The sequence below is a fragment of the Mastigoproctus giganteus genome, chromosome 4, assembly GCF_048544385.1.
Source record: "Mastigoproctus giganteus isolate SK-2022 chromosome 4, ASM4854438v1, whole genome shotgun sequence".
Lineage (NCBI taxonomy): Eukaryota > Metazoa > Arthropoda > Arachnida > Uropygi > Thelyphonidae > Mastigoproctus > Mastigoproctus giganteus.
In genome coordinates this window covers 137,752,447-137,773,366 of record NC_143578.1, presented here as the reverse complement: position 1 = coordinate 137,773,366, position 20,920 = coordinate 137,752,447, and the positions used below count along the sequence as shown (strand labels likewise).

General features: G+C 40.1%; 1 protein-coding gene across 1 annotated transcript in view; it reads left to right on the top strand.

Annotated features, from left to right (window-relative positions):
- LOC150087085 (DNA-binding protein SMUBP-2-like) overlaps positions 1 to 20,920 on the top strand; it is a 460,431-nt gene that overhangs the window by 102,531 nt on the left and 336,980 nt on the right. Inside the window, exon 5 of the mRNA XM_090372370.1 lies at positions 17,032 to 17,147. Within this exon, the coding sequence (XP_090228496.1) occupies positions 17,032 to 17,147 (116 nt within the window). The remainder of the gene's footprint in view (positions 1 to 17,031; positions 17,148 to 20,920) is intronic.

Here is a 20,920-nt window from a genome sequence, read left to right as displayed (position 1 = left end):
TCGACACTGCTCTTCATGGACTAATGTTATTAGTGGAGTTCCTCAGGGTTCAGTGTTTTGTCCATTGTTGTTTTCTGTATTCATCAATGATGTTGATAATGGTATATCAGGCTTAATGTCCAAGTTTGCAGACTATACAAAGGTTGGCAGGGTTGTTATTGACAATAATGACAGTACGCTGCTGCAACAGGATCTAGAAAAGTTGAGCAGATGGGGCTGAGAGGTGGGAACTGAAGTTTAACATTGACAAATGTAAAGTACTGTATATTGGAAGCAGTAACCCTAGAGTAACATATCAACTGTGTGGTACTACACTGACAAGGTATGAGGTATGTTCGTGTCAGATGGCACCTGGGATTTCTCTCATCTCTGTGTGTGTTTGCTGTATCGAGGACAGTACACTGTCAAGCCGGAGACTTGAAAGTGTGTGGGCCATGTCTGTGCAGTGTGATGTGTTGTGCCCATGATTTGTCCAGCTTATTGGCTGCCGGACAAACAATGGGCACAACACTAGGGGCCTGACATTGCCCATACCTTGCCATGTGGAGGCTAGCCGGGTGTGTCCAGTATCACAACAAGTTGCTCTGGCAGTTCCTGCCACCTAGTTTCATGGGCTTTCAATGGCTAGGACATAAAAAAAAAAAAAAAAATCATGCGTTTGACATTAATGCTTAATGGGATTGCTGGTTGGGGTTGGACACTAGAGAGATGTGTTAAAAGGCCTAATAGGTCGGGCAAAATTTTGATGTTATTAAATTTACACGTGAGGATATACGCTAGATGAAAGATAATAGTGTTAGTTGTCCCCTATTGGGACCCACTGCCGCCCACACGTTGCCACAAGGAGGCAGGTCAGGCACTCAGTAGATAAAAAAAAAAAAAAAGGGGGGGTATACTAGAAATTGGCTGAAAGAGATTTACACGAAAGTGGTAGAATTTAGGCATTGATTAGAATTTGGCAGCATTGTTAAGGGGTGTACTTGGTCGGTTTAGTGAGATAGGGGGAGACTGAAGACTGGGTGGGAAAACAGATAGAAGAATAGGGACGACAGAGTAGGCATCCCCAAAGAGGTCAGTGGAGACGAGCCCCACCAGGCAGGAAGGGGAGGAGACAGGTCTCTGTCTCCTCCCCTTCCTGCCTGGGGATGGGGTTTTAAAGGGAACCGGGTTAGAGTACCCAGTTCAGATGCCAAATGGCTTGTCGGCAGCAAAGCCGCAGTATGTTTTCATCGGTGATGGTTGTCACGTCCATGTAGTGTCAAATCCAGTATGAAGGTAAAGCTGCCTATCCTGCTCTGGGGGTGGGATATGTTAGCTGGCAGTGGGAATCCACCAGGCGAAAGGGTGGAAGAGACACACATTTACTTTATTCATAATCTTCATTCTCACTCTACTTGCATTCACTTTTTTTTTCCTTTTTTTTTCCCTTCTATTTTATAATTTTATTTCCTTTTTCCAAGTTTTATGTATATATTTATTTTTTTCACTCTCACTCATTCATCTTTTTTTCTCACCCACCAGGGGGTGGGATGCAGTGATGTGTAATATAAATACAAATTAAATCTAGGGTTAGTGTGTACTTAACTGTAGCATTTATGGTTCGTGTTCTTTTTCTCACACACTTACACTTTCATTCATTCTTCTAGCTTTCATTTCATTTATTCAACTCTTGCTTTCTGCACTCTCTGGGCACCTCAACTTACTGTAATTCTTCAGTTGTGGTGCAGGCCTAGCCGCAAGTTTTTTGCAGGCCAGGGGAGAATGCAGTGTTTGTGTGGTTAGTAAATGTTTGTTAGTATATAATAAAATAATTTTTAAAAATAACTAAATGCACAAGGCATAATACGTGAAGAGTTTATTATCTATATAATATCAGTGTAGATACACCATAGACAACTCTTAAGAAACTACGGGGTAGTTGTTGTAGTAGGCATCATTTGCTCTGTTGGCCCCGAGTGCCAAGCAAGTGATCTAGCGATTTACAAAGTGAATTTGAAAGACTTTTTCTAAAGAGAATTTGTTAAGAGATTTCCAAAGGCTTTACTTTCCAAGTTATTTATTTTCTGGCTCTTTGTAAATAAAGAAGGAAGCCTCCTACAAGAAAGGAAAGACACCTTTCTTTTGTATATATAACTACTTTTCTAACACACTAACCACTAACCTTTTATCGCTTGGTCACTGGTGGCACCGCTCCTGCCTCCACGTGGCGGGGCTGGTAACCTGGGGGATAAATCAACCCTCAGGGCTAAAAGGAGCAGTAATGGAAACCAATGAATTTCCACGTCTAGAGCCCAAGAGTGCTCAATATGAAAATCATGAAACCGACCATGACTTCTCTACCTCGAAGAGAATGAAAAAAGATGCAGGCAGACAGGAATCACCAGCCTTCCTGATTATCCATTCTCTGTCGGCACAGCCTGTTAGCAAGCTCTCCCCTTTCATAATCCAATGATGCCTGGAACATGCAGCAGCATCACCAAAAATGGTGAAGCATCTCCAATCCGGGGACTTGCTAATAGACTTCTCTCCCAAGACACTCTGAACAACTATTGAAACTCACCACATTAAGTGGAATTCCAATACAAGTCACTCCACATAACACCCTGAATTCGTCCAAGGGAGTGATTACTGAGTGGGATCTACTGAATTTGTCTGAAAAAGAAATAGTACAGGAACTAAAGACACAAAATGTAACTCAAGCAAAAAGAATCATGATACGAAAAGAAACACGTAACGTAATTCTAACTTTCAATACACCGAATCTACCAGCATCAGTCAAAGCAGGTCCCAAATCCCCTAAGATGCTACAAATGCCAGAAATTTGGTCACTCCCAGACAGCATGCCATGGCATTTCAACATGTCCAAACTGTGGCTCCACAACTCATACCCAGTCAGAATGCAAAGCACAAACTCTGCAGTGTCCTAATTTCAGGAGAAGCCATCCAACATACTCTAAAGAATGTGATCTCTGGAAGATAGGCAAAAAAATACAAAAATATAAGACTGAAAATAGTCTCCTATCAAGAAGCTAGGAAACAAATTAAACTAATCATGCTAAATAGCTCTTATGCCTCAGTTATCCACTCTCACCAATCAGTAGCATGTCAGACGGAAGTGTCACTCTCTCCAAATAAATCGATCGCAAACTGGGCTCGATCAGTTCTATCGACCCAGCCTACATCAAAGCCAAACACAGTAGATCAAAGTATGAATAAGCTTCTCACGGTTCCAACCCAAATCATAACCCAAGGTAAAGTAACAGAAAAACTGCAAAAATCAGATCCTGTCGAGGTTAATCAACCACCTTCAACAAGGATGGATACTGATGATACGATTACCCAAGGCCTTCTTGAATTACATGCAGATGGTGAAATGGAAGATAACCATAATTCAACACGCCCCAACTTCCCCAGAAAAGAAAAACCTAAGCTGAATCTTCCCAAACAACCCACTTATAAAAAGCAGTCAGATTCATCTCCCTCTTACAAATCCAAATAATGGAACAGATCATCCAATGGAACTGTAGAGGCCTTCGCAGTAACATCGATGATATCCGTGAATTAATTCACCACTACAGACCTCTTGCAATGTGCTTGCAGGAAACGAATTTGGCACCTCAGATCTCAATCAAAATCAAAAATTATACTATGTTCAGACAAGGCAGAGCTGGCAGTAACAGTGCTCACGGAGGAGTAGCAATACTCGTGGATTCAAGCATCCCCTCCAGATGCATCCATTTATAAACCTCCTTAGAAGCTGTTACTACTCGCGTTGTAAATGGTATTACACTGACACTGGTTTCAATCTATCTTCCACCAAATCATCAATATACCATTCAGGAAATCGAAGATCTTGTCTTGCAGTTACCATCTCCATTTTGTATACTAGGAGACCTTAATGCCCACCATCCAATATGGGGTTCCCCTATATCAGACAGACGAGGGAAGCTTATTGAAATGTTGATAGACAGGCAGAATTTACTTTACTAAATACTGGCACTCCCATGTATATCCATCTCCCTACAGGTTCTACTTCTACAATAGACCTTACCATTTGTTCCCCAATCTTCTTTCCAAGTATAGAGTGGGTAACTCTAAGCGATCCTTATAGCAGTGACCACTATCCCATAATCTGCAAAATTCAAACATCCTGTTCCTTCCCAATAGAAAATCCAATTAAATGGAAATTTTCAAGAGCTGATTGGACAAAATACAGAACGCACATATCATTTGACAACTACATCATTCAGTCCTGTTCCATCGACAGTGTTACTGAACACATCACAAATCAAATTCTGACAGCCGCAACCACTGCCATTCCACAATATCAAGTAGGAAATAGACGAAAAACAAATTACTGGTGGAATGAAGACTGCAACCATGCGAAAAAAGAGAAAAACAAAGCGTGGAACCTTTTCCGCAAACACCCAACCACCTCCAATCTTATTAGTTATAAACGTCTTAGAGCAAAAGCTCGTTACATCAGACGTAAAGCGAAAAAAGAAAATTGGATTAAATTCGCCTCGTCAGTAAATAAAAATACCGATATCAGATTAATCCCGAGAAAAATAAAATGTTTAAACAGTAAATTCCCTCCTTTATCCACCCCACTACTGAACTGGAATGGACAGGAGCTTACTACTCCTACAGAAATATCAAATGCACTGGGAACCGCATTTTCTCAGTTGTGCTCTTCTATCACCTATGATCAAACATTTCAAAAACTCAAAACAAGGTGGTAGATGACTTTCATCAACCGGTGAAATACCACCACTTTGCTTATTGGAGGCTTGAAGTGGTGAAACTCATGGTTAGTCTCTAGAGCAAAGTTTCCAGCATCCCCCCCCATACTTCTCCTTCAACCCATGCACGGTACTAAGTACTATAGGTTTTGATACCTTTCGTGTTTGGTGTTTTCATAAAAAAAAAAAAAAAAAAAGAGAAATCCAGAATAAATTTCACTGACAATTCTGCTTTACTTTATAATAAACCATTTACCATGCTTGAGCTACAACAATCCTTTAACAACTCAAGAAACAGTGCTGCTGGCCCAGATGGGATATACTATATAATGCTCCGAAATTTGGATCAAAGATCACTCTTCTTACTACTCATATTTTTCAATCGAATTTTTTCTGAACATACCTTCCCAAGTTCCTGGTGTCACTCTTATGTACTAGCAATTGCAAAGCCCAGTAAAGATCATTTTATTCCTCAAAATTACAGACCGATATCCCTTACCAGCTGTCTAAGCAAAACCCTCGAGAAAATGTTACATCGCCGTCTCACTTGGTTCCTGGAGTCCCAAAATTTGATTAACAACAACCAATTTGGATTCCGGAAAAATCGATCTTCATTGGATCTCATGATCAAAACTGAGGCAAACATTAGAAATGCTTTCATCAAGAAGGAACATCTCGTCATGGTCTGTCTTGACGTTGAGAAAGCCTTTGACACTACATGGCGCTTCGGCCTCTTAAAAGACCAGCGGTCCTCTTGGCCTGAAAGGTAATTTACCGTACTTTATCAAAAATTTTCATCGGAGATCCTTTCAAGTTAGTTACCGGAGAACCCTCTCTAAGATTTTTACCCAAGAAGAAGGAATTCCGCAAGGGTCGGTTCTCAGTGCCACTTTATTTGCAATGAGAATGAACCATATAATTGAACTCATTCCGAAAACTGTAGATTCGTACCTTTTCGCAGACGATCTCTCAATATCCTGTCATTCTCAAAACATGCATTATATTGAATGCCAGCTACAAATATCAATTAATCGCATCCTGACATGGATGACACAAAATGGTTATAGACTGTCCAGCCAGAAATCTGCTGCCATTCACTTCTGTATCAGATGCAATATGCATCCTGAACCCGAGCTCCACTTGAACAACCATCCTCTTCCCATAGCTAATAGTATTCGTCTACTAGGATTATTTTTCGACAGAAAGTTAAACTTCCAAAAGCACATTGAATATCTCCGGACAAATTGTCAAAAGAAACTGAACATATTCAGTCTTATCAGCGACAACATGGGGAGCAGATCGTTACAGCCTGCTTCACCTATACAGAACCATAATTAGATCACGCCTGGACTATGGGGCGCCTGTTTTCGATTCTGCTAGGGAGTGTTTCATCTCGCCTCAACCCAAATCAACACTCAGCTCTTAGAACAGCATTAGGTGCGTTCAGAACATCTCCAGTGCAAAGTTTATATATTGAAGCCCATGAACCTCCTCTAAATATCAGGAGAAAAATGTTGCTGTTGAACTATGCAATCAAGATCCAAAGCCAGGTGACCCATCTCCTAATTTATCAATACTTTATAATCCGCTGTATATGACCCTGTATAGAAACAAACCACAGACAGTTCGGCCTGTTGGTATTAGGGTAAAACATCTAGCAGAAGATTGGGATATACACTTCGATAAAATCTTGCAAGATCCTATAGATCCCGACCCTCCATGGTCGGTCATCATGCCATGTTGTGACAATTATTTCCACCAGTGGGGGAAACACTATCAAAATTTACCATCAAACAGCTACACATTGAACATACTCAACATTATCCCGACTTTGCTAAAATATATACAGATGGATCGAAGTCTGAGAGTGGATCGGTTGCAGCAGTGGTACTCCCTGATAACATCATTTCTCTATCTCTTCCGACAGAGTGCAGTAGCTAAATGACAGAATTATATGCCATAAAGCTTGCATTAGAAACTGTCTTCCATATGTCAATTCAAAAGAGCATAATATACACAGATTCGCAAGGTTCCGAATTAGCATTGCAAAACAACTCCCCACCTACTCACCCGTTATTAAAGCTCATCAAAACACAGTTGATCCGTCTTAGAGAACATCAGCAAAAGGTTATCTTCTGCTGGATCCCAGGCCATACCGGAATACCAGGAAATGAAATTGCAGATGATGCTGCCAAAAATCCATCCAGCTCAGCCACAACGAATTCCATAGTACCAGTCACAGATTATAAAATGAATATACAAAGAATAAGTAAAGATCAATGGACTCTTCAGTGGCAAACGCAATTCCATAATAAACTACTCCAAATAAAACCCCAAATAAAATTATGGGCTTCTAGATCCATAGCAAGCAGACAAGAAGAAGTAATTCTAGCCAGAGCCAGAATCAGCCATACTCATTTAACCCATATGTTTCTTTTGTCAGGAAATGATCTTCCCCAATGTAGTCATTGTCAGACATCACTCACAGTCAAACACATACTTTTGGACTGTACTCTATATAATAATGCTTGACTAATGTCTTTCAATTCTCTGTCAAATTTAAAGGAACCTTTGTCACTTAGCCATATCATAGGCGAAAATTCAAATCTCACAGAATTCTTCTCCTTCCTAAAACGAATAGGATTGTATAACCGTTTTTAACTGCCTCTAAATCAACAAACACAGGCAGTACGCACCACCTCCATAAGTGCAATATGGCCTAAGTAGCCATTGCACTTTAAACCCCAACTACAACAACAACAGTTTTCTCTGTTTCTCATATTGTACTCTTCCTTCATGACGAGTTGCCATGATATTGCACTACCTTCTGATGATTATCTTCAGAACTGGGTCGTCATGTCTGCAATACCAGGGTACCTGCCCATCCACTGATGATAGGCCAATAGCCTTGAAATGGTGCCATCTGGGTGGTGGTACTCACTGAGAATAAGTAACAATAGTTTTCTCTATTAGTGAAGTGTTACTTATTCGTGGTAGTGTAATATCATGGCAACTCGTCATGAAGGAAGAGCACAATATGAGAAACAGAGCAAATTATGCCTATTACAATGACTACTTCGTAGTTTCTTAAGAGCTGTCTATGGTGTATCTATACCGATATTATATAGATAATAATAAAGTAATGAAAGTTATTCCTAATCGTGGCCAACCACATTCATTCCCTCATGCTAGGTCACTCTTTCTTTCACGAAAACTGCCATTTATTCCCTTTTACCATAATTCCTAGTTCACTCAGTGCCCAACCTATTCATTCTCTCTTTCATTCTCATTGTACATTGCATCCCCTTGCTACCAGTTTACTAACATTTTTCAGCTAATCTGCTTCCCTGGCTTCCAGTACATCTCCCTACCCTATATGGTTACTTATTTGGTGTAGGGCCCCCGGTTCCTACACATGGCAGGGTAGTCCTGGGGAGTTTTGTCATGTCAGGTTTCTGTCAGGGTGCAGAATACTGCTATCTTAACAGTTTTTGTCATTGTCTGGGCGTGGTGGGAAACTTGGGTAATTTTAACTATTGATTTTTTTGCTGGAAGGCTGAATTGCCATTCTTTGGATTGTTCTGTGCATTTAGAATACTTTCTGTGTGACAGATGTAAAGGCTTTATAATTTTTCTCTTCTATGATGAACAGATGTGCTTCGCCCCCCTGGGAAGGGGGCCAATCTGTGCTATTAGCTCTGTTCTGGGGAGGTCATATATTATGCATTCATATAGAATGTGTGCCCAGTCTTCACTCTCGCCACAGGTGCAGTTTGGGTCATCAGTCGGCTCTAAGGAGGTTAGTTTCGCCTTTATGGAGCCGTGACCTGTCAATATAAATGTTGGAAGAAGTCCAGGGGAATATCACTTAGGTGGCTTTGGGCTAACCATTGACACCCGTAGCAGAAACCATTTGGTAACCAAACCTCTGGTTTCCTGCTCCCACTTTGTTTGCCGTAGCTCATGGAACTTTGTGGCTATTCTTTTTCTTTCAGCATTGAAGGTGTTGGCTGTATCAAGGACTATCCCCAGAAATTCTGTGGGTATATGCCCTCTTTAAATCTATAATATAGGCCTCTTTTGGCTACTTCCAGGTAAAGTGGGAGAACTCTGGCCAGCAACTGTAGCGCAGGTGTGCTTACTATGCGACATGCTCTGGTAATAGTGAGTAGTATTGCCCTTTGTATCGATTCTAATTTATTCCTATTTCTTACTATGGCCGAACGGGTGAACCATGCATCGGCTCCATAGGTAATAACACGTAGGAACATTGCACGGTACATGATTGTCAGGGCCTTTCTTTTGAGTCCCGTCTGCTCGACTGATCCTGGCAATCATACCTGCATAATTTCTCACTTTCTTCGCCAAGTAGATCAAATGGGGGTAAAAAGTTAATTTTGAATCAAAGACCACTCCAAGATATTTTAGTTCTGTTACCATTTTTATAGTGGTTGTGTTAATTTTGATTTGTGGACGTCTTATGTCCAAATTGCCGTTTAGAAGTATTTGTTTGGTTTTTTCTGGCGATATTTTGAGCATGTGCATTTGTGCCCACTCCTGCAGCTGCAAGAGGGTGGCATTTGATCTTTGCTCTACAACCACTTGCATGTTACCTTTTACAAGGAAAATCATGTCATCTGTAAAGGCCAGGCTTTCCACAGGGCGCAGATCCAAGGCCAGAAATTCGTCCAGAAGAAAGGGCCAAGGATTGAACCCTGCGGGCAGCCTTTATTCACAGGACATGTCAATTCCTGGAACCTTGTGTGTACTGAGACACTTCTGTCTGTATGGTAGCTGTATATTACCTTATAGAGGTTTTGTGGGGCATTTGCCTGGCAGAGTTTCCTAAGGACACTAGGCCACCAGAGTGAGTCAAATGGCACCTCCGTAGCCAGGTGGGCAGGAGTAGCAGTGCATAGCACACGCTTCTTGATTAGACCGGAATTCGAGCCAGTGACCACCAAATACGGAGGATGCTGAAGGTCAAGAAATGACCACCGCATATCCCCGGAGGAATATGGCCTTAGTTGCTAATGCTTCTAAAAAAAAAAAAAAAAAAAAAAACAGAAAGTGAGTCAAATGCCCCAGCAAAGTGAATGGAGATTGCTAGCATATATTTCTCCTCTGTGTGTTTAACTGTTGTCAGTAGGTGTTGCATGGCATCCTCTGTAGAATTGCCCTGCTTAAAACCATACTGATTGTTGGAATGTAAACCTGCTTCTGTGTAATATTGAGCTAATCTGCTGTATATTAGTCTTTCATATATTTTTTCTAGTACAGGGAGTAGGGCCATTGGTCTATATGATTTGGGATCAGTAGGGAGTTTTTCAGGGTTTTTGAGAATTAATCTTAACACTGCTTTTTTACATATTTTTGAGAATATACCTTCTGTCACACAGTTATTATATATGCTATTAATTTGTCTGATGCTGCTATTTCTGCTAATTTTTTGATAATCTCAACCTCTAAGAGATCAAAACCTGGCCATTTATTGTTTTCGGTTTTAGATGGTGCTATTTCTAAGTCTTGTATTGTAAACAAAGGTTCATTATTGGCATTATCATATTCAGTCTTTTCTTTTATAATGTCTAGCTGGGTGGGGGAATGATTCTCAGTTTCAGTCTGATTGATACTGTCTAGGATGTTATTTACAGAATCCACCCAACACAGGGTTGGGGTTCCATCTGGTTTGACAGTAGTTTCTAAGACATCTCCTCTTGGCAGCTTGTTGGTCACTATTCTGTAGACAACTCCCCAAGGGTTATTGTTTCCAGTAGTTCCCACCAAGTGCCTCCAGCATTCCTTTTTCTTGTCTCTTATGAGGGCTGTATACTGATTCCTGAGAGTTTTATAAGAGTCTCTCAGTGCATCCACCTCATTTTGTGGCCAAGATGTTCTGGCTCTTTGAAAATGTCTCCTCGCCTGGTTTACCCTACTTCTGAGTATAGACAGTTTGGGACACCACCAAGGAACTGCCTGCCTCCTCGGTTTTTTCCCTTGGGATAGACAGGGCTGCTGTTTTTGTTAAAATGTTTGTCCATAGTCGGTGCTTGCTCGTCAGTTGCCTAATCTGGACCACTCATTTTCCTATTTTTGCAGCTCAGCTGCTGCACGTTCTGAAAAATCTACCAGTTTGCCTTTTTAAGGTTATACCATTTGATATCCAACAGGGAGTGTTGGGTTGTGTGTAATTGCTTTTAGTTTGAAGGAAATGACTCTATGATCTGATGTGGTCCAGGCTGGTTTGACGGACATACCAGTCTGTGATTTTATAAGCTATTGAATTGGTGGCAAGAGTAACATCAATGTCACTCTCCCACATGGTACTGCTAAAAGTTGGGAAGTTATTTGGTTGGTTTAGCACTTGAACGGGTGAGGTGGCTATATAGTCTGAAAGTATCTGGCCGTTGTGTGTGTGCCTGCTCTGTCTTCCGTATGGCTATGCCATAAGGCTGACCAGCAGTTGACATCAGCACACACTATGATATTTGCAATAGGTAGCAAGTTTGTGACTACTTGTAGGTATTCAATAATTGGATTTATACCTTCACCTGGTCTGGAATATAGTGAAATAATGTAAAACTGTCATACAGCACTGGTGATATGAGCACACACACTCTCACTGGGGAGCAGAGGTGACCCACCTTTGTGACTGCAAGGTCAGTATTTTTAACTACTATTGCTGTAGAAGGGACTCCTGAAGTGTATTATATTATTTTATAGCCTCTCGGGTATCCCTGAACTCTACCCATATGTGTGTAGGGCTCCTGGAGTACCAAGATATCTATCTTATTTTCTTTTAATATGAGTTTGATATGATCTGCAACAGTTCTTGCTCTTTGAGCATTCAATTGGACTAGATTTAGAGCACTAGTCACATTTTATGTTTTCATTCTGGCCCATGGTTGGTCCTAGATTGTATAAGTTTTGCCATTTTTTTACAACTTGGGCATTTATCATCCCTGATACTATGTGTATAGTCAGTCAGCTGTGCTGCCTTGCAGGTAGCACATTTTGGCTGCTGAGACTTATTTTTGCAAATTTTGTAATCATGGCCAGCTCTTGCACAGTGACCATAAACAGGTTCTTTCTGACTGCAGTCTCTGGCAATGTGACCATATTTATGGCAGTTAAAGCATCTTTGGATAGGGAAATGTTCCCTAAATCTATGACTGGTCCAGCCAGCATAGATTCTCTGTTGTCCAGCCAGCATAGATTCTCTGTTGTCCCTGCAATACCTTCCAAATTTTTGGTGCAATTTCTGCAATTATGTTGAGCTGTCCATTCCTTTTATTTTTTTTTTTTTGCTCTTTTTGTATTCATCCCCTCTGAGGCGGTGATCCTCGGATGTGATGAACGGTTTTGCCTGGTACGCTCCTGAGCCATTTCCGGTTCTAGTACACATGAGAAGAATACTGCCCATGCTTCTGTGGAACCACGTGCCGAGAGTCGTGAGCCTGCTGATATTTAAGGATGTGCTGTACGATAAAACCTTACTGTTGAAAAGGCAGGCGGATGCCTTCGAAAGCTACAGTATATTTTAGCGCTTTTATCATCTAGTATTTTAATTGTTTTATTGTAAATAGTATCTTGCAGTTTAATATTATATTTTATTTTATATACAGTAATTGTTGATTAAACTTTATTTGTTCTATCTAGTAATTTCAATATTTTAATCAGTACAAAACTACAATTTTAATATGGATGGTGTATGATGGCATAATATGAGTATGAATATTCCCAACCCCAGAGGCCTATTTGAAGATACAGACAAATTTCTGCACTTTATTCTATAATTGTCTTTCCTCAATTTGAATATATGCCCACTCAGGTGTGAAATCTGAGCAAGAAGAAGAATCCCATCAGCATTGGGCTTGCTCAAACCATTCAAGGCCTTATACACCTCAATCAGGTCACCTCACAGGTGCCTAGTCTCCAAAGCTGCAATTTGCAGAACTGAAGCCTATCTAAACCTAACAGCAACCCTTTGTTCTAGTCACTAATCTCAGTTGATACGTTACCCTGGGGTTACTGTCTCCCGCATGCTGTACTTTACATTTGTCAATGTTAAACTTGAGTTGCCATCTCTCAGCCCATCTGCTCAACTTTTCTAGATCATGTTGCAGTAGTGTACCATCCTTACTGCCGCATCAACCCCATCAACCTTCTTATCACGATAATCTGCTTTTTCTTGCCTAAAGCCCTTTTTTACTTGTTTTTCAGACTATCTTATGTCTACCATAGGCATCTGTGTCTCTTGATAATTTATATGCATCCAATGCATTTTTATTCTCCGCTGTGAGTCTCATTAGTTCATCTGACATCCATTTAGGCCTAAAGCTTGAATGGTATTTCTTAGTTGGTATGAAGAGCCTGGTAGCCTCTAAGATTAATTCCTTGAATGCTTCCCATTTAGAATTTTCTGTTGGTAAAGTCATCAGTTGGTCCCATTGTATAGAATTTAAAATCTGTCTCTGGCCACTGTAGTCACCTTTACGAAAGGAAAACCCTTCCGTTTAACCTGGGCGCCTCCGTAGCCAGGTGGGAAGGAGCAGCAGTGTGTAGTACACGCTTCTTGATAAGACCGGATTTCGAGCCTGTTACCACCAAATACGGAGAATGCGGAAAGGTCAAGGGAATGACCACCGCATATTCCCGGAGCAATATGGCCTTAGTTGCTAATGCTCCTAAAAACCAAATAACAAACAAACAAACCGTTTAACCTGATTGTAGTGACATCTTTAAGTAAATCCCACATATTTTTATAATTTACTTGAAGGTGTTCACACATTGCTGTACAGATTGAAGCAATGTGGCATTAGGGGTAAGTTATTGCTATTAATAAAGGGATGGTTGAGTGGCAGAAGAGAGAGTGGTTATAAATGGTCACTGCTCTTTTTAGTTCATCTCAGGGTTCAGTGCTGGATCACTTTACTGATTACAGTAGTTATTAATGATATGAAGGGGATGAATCAGATTGTTCCACTTGATATCGATGGTTCGACTTTTGAGGATCCTGCTCAGATAGCAAACAAACTGAATGAGCATATTGCATCTACATTCACACATGAGGAGTTATAAGGATTGAAAATGCCAGAAGGTTATCAAATTGTTGTAGGGTGCTTAATGATTTTGTAATAACTGAGAGCAAAGTGGAGGAAAAATTGTTGAAGTTAAACATAAGAAAGGCACCTGGGATGGATGGAATCTCTCCAGTTATATTAAAGGAGGTGGCAAAGCAAGTAAGCAAACCCTTAGCCATAATTATGAGAGCAGCCTCATACCCGCAGACTGGAGATGTGCAAATGTATCCCCAATTCACAAAGGGGATCGAAAGGTCACAGGTCCAATTACAGACCTGTTAGTTTAACTTATGTTCTGGAGAAAATAATGGAGTCACTGGTTAAAGAAGTACTGCAGGATCATCTAGACCAGACTGCAGTTATAGTTCAGACATAGCATGGGTTTGTTAAGGGAAAGTCTTGTTTGACAAAATTGATTGGATATTATGATATGGTTACAAAGGAACTGGATGCAAAAAATAATTTTGATATCATATACTTGGATTTCAAGGTTGTTGTTATTTTGGTTTTTAGGAGCATTAGCAATTAAGGCCATATTGCTTCAGGGATATGCGGTGGTCGTTCCCCGACCTTTCCGCATCCTCCGTATTTGGTGGTCACTGGCTCGAACCCCAGTCTAATCAAGAAGCGTGTGCTATGCACTGCTGCTCCGGCCCACCTGGCTACGGAGGCACCTCAGATTTCAGGGAAGCTGAAAGCTTTTGACACTGTTGCGCATGGAAGACTACTGTACAAATTGGAGCAGAATGGTATTAAGGGTAAGTTGCTACAATGGATAAAAGGATGGTTGAGTGAGAGAAGACAGAGCGTGGTAATCAATGGATGCTGCTCTTCATGGACTAATGTTATTATTGGAGTCCCACAGGGTTCGGTGTTGGGTCCACTGTTGTTTTGTATATTTATCAATGATATTGATGAAGATATATCAGGCTTAGTGTCGAAGTTTGCAGATGACACAAAGGCTGGCAGGGTTGTTAATGGCAGTGTGCTACTGCAACAGAATCTAGAAAATTTGGGCAGATGGGCTGAGAAGTGGCAACTGAAGTTTAACATTGACAAATGCAAAATACTGCATATGGGTAGAAGTAACCCCAGAGAAACATACCAACTGTGTGGTACTACACTTAAGGTGGTAGAAAATGAAAAAGACCTGGGAGTAATTGTGCAGTCAGATATGAAGTTTTCTGAGCAATGCAGCAGGCTGCCAGGGCAGGTCATGGGGTTTTGTCAATGATGTACAGGAATTTTGCTAGCAGGGAAAAGGAGGTGATTGTCCCTCTATATAAGGCAATGAGCACTGCGTACAGGTTGAGCACGTTGCATTCTGATAGGGTTCTTCCACTTGTTCAGATTACGAACCTAAGGTGGCATAAATTCAAATTGAGGAAAAACAGATGTAGAATAGATGTGCAGAAATTTGCCTTTAGCCAGCGGGTGGTTAATTGCTGGAACAAACTTCCATCTGTCGTTGTTGGAAGTTGATAGGTTAAATAAATTTAAGGAGGAACTGGACAAACATCTAGAGGGAATTGTTTTGTAAATTTTTTTGCATCACATGCCACTACTACTACTACATTCAGTTCTGTTTTCAGAAAGTTCTTTATTAGTCTCACCCATTTCTGTTCTAGTTTCCACATATTAGGGAGTATTGCAGAATTAAATATGATATTTTAAAAAGCATTTCTGGTTGGTAAACAAAAAAAGTAATAAAAAAAATCAGATTATATCTTGTTTTTTTTTTTTTTTTAGTAAATAATACTATATTATATCTAGATAGTACAGTACTGTATTATTTAGCATGTTATATGCTGTACATATATAATTTTGTGTTTTAATGTATACATACATATCTGTTATGTAAATAGTGACTTCAATGCTTGCCTATGAAAGTAGGACATTATTTAATGTAACTGGGTTCAATAGCTATGTGTGATATGTATGAATTTTATCTCTTAATTAAATTTTATTATTAATTTCAGTGTAATTAAAAAAAAATGTCAACTTCTGTTATAATATCACTCAGTTTTAATATCAGGAATACTGTGGTCCCCCTCTTGTGCTATTGGAGTATAAATATACAGCAGAAATGAGAAAGCATCTAATGCTGTTTGGCCTAGTTGAACTAATGAAAAATTTCTACTTCATTTTATTTTGTTTTTAATTTAATTTAATTTTATTTATTCATTTTTTCTGCAGAGTGTAAATTGCATAGGATCAACTTTTGCCTTAGTAATCACAAGAGAACAACCTTTGTTTTCAGTTGCCTGGATACGATTATATTTAAACAAATGGCATTCCTGAAAGAGTAACCTGTCATTATTTAAAAGATATGAGAACCTATTTCAAGTCATAACTAGTTTTCTCATCAAATAGCAATTTCTGATGACAATTTTGAACAGTTCAGAGACATTTAAAAGTAGTAAAGTGTTCATTGTCTAACAGCCCTAAGGTTCTCCACATTGTGTACTGTGTTCGTGTACCACAGAATCTGTGTAGGCCAGGGTTTTCAAAAAGTGTAATGTGTTTGTTAATGTAGTGTCATATTATGTTGTTCCTCCGACCATTTAGCTGTTGAGCCCCTGTTGTTCACTTATCCCTGAGTAGGTCAGGCAAAAAGGAATGGCAGCAGTAGTCTGGCAGGCCCTGCCACCTACTTTCCGAAGATTTCAGTGACAAGGGCCTATTGGAAAAAAAAAGGTGCAATAAGTCAGAGACTGGGGTAAAAGACTGAAAGGGGGAATAGAAATATGGGGATGATAGGGAAGACAACCCCAGAAGTCAGTGGAGGCAGAACTCCATTTAAAAGTAGTGTGATACAAAGGAAACAGTTTTTTTCACAATGATTGCATTAAGATAGTGTTTTCCTATATTGCTTAAACTCTGCAGGCCAAAAAAACACACAAAAGGACTATATAGTCCTGTACTTTTTATTATTTAGTTGTGTAGAATTCTGACACAATTCACTTGTAAATAAAAAGTGAAAAAAAAAAAAAAAAAAACAGATCTGGAAAAAACCCATTACCTAAATGAATTTCAGTTTATGAGATCTGCTTTTTTGTGGTTTATTTTTTCACAAAAAGAAAATTTACATTATATGCTTGAATGTAAATATTGCAAGTGTTTATTATTGTTATTGCAAGTATTTACACTCAAACATTCATTATAGAAAAGTAACTAAGTCTAGCAATGATATATATTTTATATAGAGGCCTAAAAAATTTACTTAAATGCCATAATGGACAAGCATCTAGCATGGTGGAGGTATTGTTTGGAGAGCATGACCCAAGTGAATCTCATCCCATTTTCAACCCGGAGAATTCAGGTACTGTACTGTGTTGTAACAAAGAATGTTGTATGGAATTAAAGTATACTTAGCATTAGCATATTAATAGAGGCATACGATGCAAGAAAGCAAGCTTATGCAGCATCAGCAAAAAAAAAAAAAAATCCTCCCATTTCATCCCTCCATTTGTTCTAAATGCCTATCCAGCCCAGCCCAGCCTTAAATTTATTTAGGCTATTAGTTTCCACAACAAAAGATGGAAGCCTTTACCACCAATCAACTACCCGCTGGCTAAAGGCAAATTTCTGCACATCGATTCTACAACTATCTTTCCTTAATTTGAAACTGTGCCCCCTCTCAGGTTCTTATTCTGAGCAAGACGAAGAATCCCATCAGCATTCAGATTGATCAACCCCATTCAAGGCCTTATATTCCTCAATCAGATCACCTCGCAGGTGCCTTCTCTCCAGGCACTGCAATTTGCAAAACTTAAGCCTTTCTTGGTAAGAGCACCCCTTTGTTCCCCTCAACAATCTTGTTGCCCTTCTTTCTACTCATTCTAGCAACTCTACATCCTTCCTAAAATGAGGCCTCCAGATCTGTACACAGTACTCTAGGTGTGGCCTGACCATTGCCTTGTATAATGGGATTATCACCTCCCTGTCCCTGCTAGCAAAATTCCTATATATCATTGACAACACTCCATGACCTGCCCTGGCAGCCCCTCTGCACTGCACAGCAAACTTTGTATTTGGCTGCACAATTACCCCCAGGTCTTTTTCACTTTCCACTTCCCTGAATGGAAAGTATCACCTAGTACCACCCAGTTGGTACATTTCTCTTCGGTTATTGCTACCCATATACAGTACTTTGCATTTTTCAATGTTAAACTCCAGTTTCCACTTCTCAGTCCATTTTCCCAACTTATCTAGATACAGTTGGAGTAGCATACTGTCATTACTGTTTTTAACAACCCTGGCAACCTTTGTATAATCTGCAAACTTGGACATTAAACCTGATATACCTTCATGAATATCATTGATAAATATACAAAACAGCAATGAGCCCAACACCGAACCCTGGGGAACTCCACTAATAACATTTGTCCACGAACAGCAGTGTCCATTGATTACCACTCTCTGTTGTCACCCACTCAACCATCCGTTTATCCATTGTAGCAGCTTGCCCTTGATGCCATACCTCTCCAATTTGTACAGCAGTCTTCCATGTGCAACAGTATCAAAAGCTTTCCTGAAATCCAAGTATATGTTATCAAAATTATTTTTGGCATTCAGTTCCTTTGTGACCACATCATAGTACGCAATCAAATTGGTCAGACAGAACCTCCCTGTGACAGACCCTTTCTGTGTCTTAACTGTTACTGTAGTCTTGTCTAGATGATCCTGCAGTGCTTCTTTAATCAGTTATTAGCATTAGCATTAGTAGAGGCATATGATGCAAGAAAGCAAGCTTATTCAGCATCAGCCAAAAAAAAAAAAAAAAAAACAACCACTACTCCCATTTCACCCCTCAATTCGTTCGAAATACCTGTCCAGCTGAGCCTTAAATTTGTTTAGGCTATCAACTTCAACAACAAGCGATGGAAGTCTATTCCACAAACCAACTGCCCGCTGGCTAAAGGCGAATTTCCGCACATCTATCCGACATCCGTCCTTCCTCAATTTGAATTTATGCCCTCTCAGGTGATTATTCTGAGCAAGAGGAAGAATTCCATCGGCATTGAGCATGCTAAAGCCATTCAAAGCCTTGTACACCTCTATCAGATCACCTCGGCGATGCCTAGTCTCCAGGCTCTGTAATTTGCAAAACTTAAGCCTTTCTTCGTAAGAGCAACCCTTTGTTCCATTCACTAATCTTGTTGCCCTTCTCTGTACTCGTTCCAGCAGCTCTACATCCTTCTTGAAATGAGGCCTCCAGACCTGTATACAGTACTCAAGGTGTGGCCTGACCAATGCCTTATACAAGGGAATAATCACATCCCTGTCCCTGCTAGAAAAATTCCTGTATATCATTGACAAGACACCATGAGCTACTCTTGCAGCTCGTCTGCACTGCTCAGAGAACTTCATATCTGCCTGCACAATTACCCCCAGGTCCTTTTCATTCTCTACCACTGTCAGCGTAGTACCACAGAGTTGATACGTTGATCTGGGGTTACTGTTTCCCATATGTAGTACTTTACATTTGTCAATGTTAAACTTCATTTGCCACCTCTCAGCCCATCTGCTCAACCTTTCCAGATCCTATTGCAGCAGCATAGTATCAGTAGTGTCCTTAACAACCCTGCCAACCTTTGTATCGTCTGCAAACTTGGACATTAAGCCTGATACACCATCATCAATATCATTTATAAATACAGAAAACAACAATGGACCCAACACTGAACCCTGAGGAACTCCACTAATAACATTAGTCCACGTTGAGCAGTGTCCATTGATTACCACTCTCTGTCTTCTGCCACTCAACCATCCCTTTATCCATAGCAGCAATTTGCCTCGAATGCCACACTTCTCCAATTTGTGCAGCAGTCTTCCATGCGCAACAGTATCAAAAGCCTTTCTAAGATCCAAATATATAATATCAAAGTTATTCCCTGCATCCAGTTCTTTTGTGACTACATCATAGTATCCAATCAAATTGGTCAGACAAGACCTGCCCTTAACAAACCCATGCTGTGTCTGAGCTATAACTGAATTCTTGTCCAGATGATCCTGCAGTGCTTCTTTAACCAGTGCCTCCATTAATTTTCCTGGAACCGAAGTTAAACTAACAGGTCTATAATTACTTGTGTCAGCCTTTGATCCTCCTTTGTGAATTGGGGTTACATTTGCACATCTCCAGTCCATGGGTACCTCCCCTGAGTCCAAAGAAGCTCTCATAATTATGGCTAGGGGTTTGCTTACTTCCTTTGCTGCCTCCTTTAATATAACTGGATAGATCCCATCCACCCCGGGTGCCTTTTTTATGTTTATCCTCAACAATTTCTCCTCCACTTTCCTCTCAGTTATTAGAAAATCATCTAGCTCACTGCCAATGTTTACTTCACCTACGACATTCCCCTTCCTGAATAACTCCTCATGTGTGAATGTAGATGCAAAATACTCGTTTAGATTGTTAGCCACCTGAGCTGGATCCTCAACTGTTGAACCATCAACATCCAGTGGACCAATCTAATTCATCCCTTTCCTTCTTGAGTTTAAATAGGTAAAGAACTCTTTTCTGTTTTTCTTTGCATCCTTTGCCAAGGATTTCTCATAATCTGCCTTTGCCTGCCTAATCTCCTTTGTGACTTGGTTACAGACCAACTTATATCTATCATAGGCTTCCACGTCACCCATTAATTTGTATGTATCCCATGCATTTTTCTTCTCTGCCATATGTCTCATTAGTTCATCTGACAACCATTTAGGCCTGAACCTTGAACAATATTTCTTGGTTGGTATGTAAAGCCTGGTAGCTTCCAAGATTAGTTCCTTGAATGCTTCCCATTTTGAATTTGCTGTTGGTAACATCATCAGTTGGTCCCACTGTATAGAATTTAAATACTGTCTCAGACCAGCATAGTCTCCTTTACGAAAGCAAAAACCCTTCCCTTTACCTCTGATGGTAGTTACCTCCTTGAGTAAATCCCACTTCAGCACACTGTGATCACTGCCACCCAGTGGTTCATTTATCTGCAGATTCTTAATGCATGAAGAATCACTACTGATAATCAGATCAAGAGTATTACTCCCTCTAGTTGCCTCCCGAACATGCTGGTGTAGAAAACAATCATCCAATAAATCCACAAA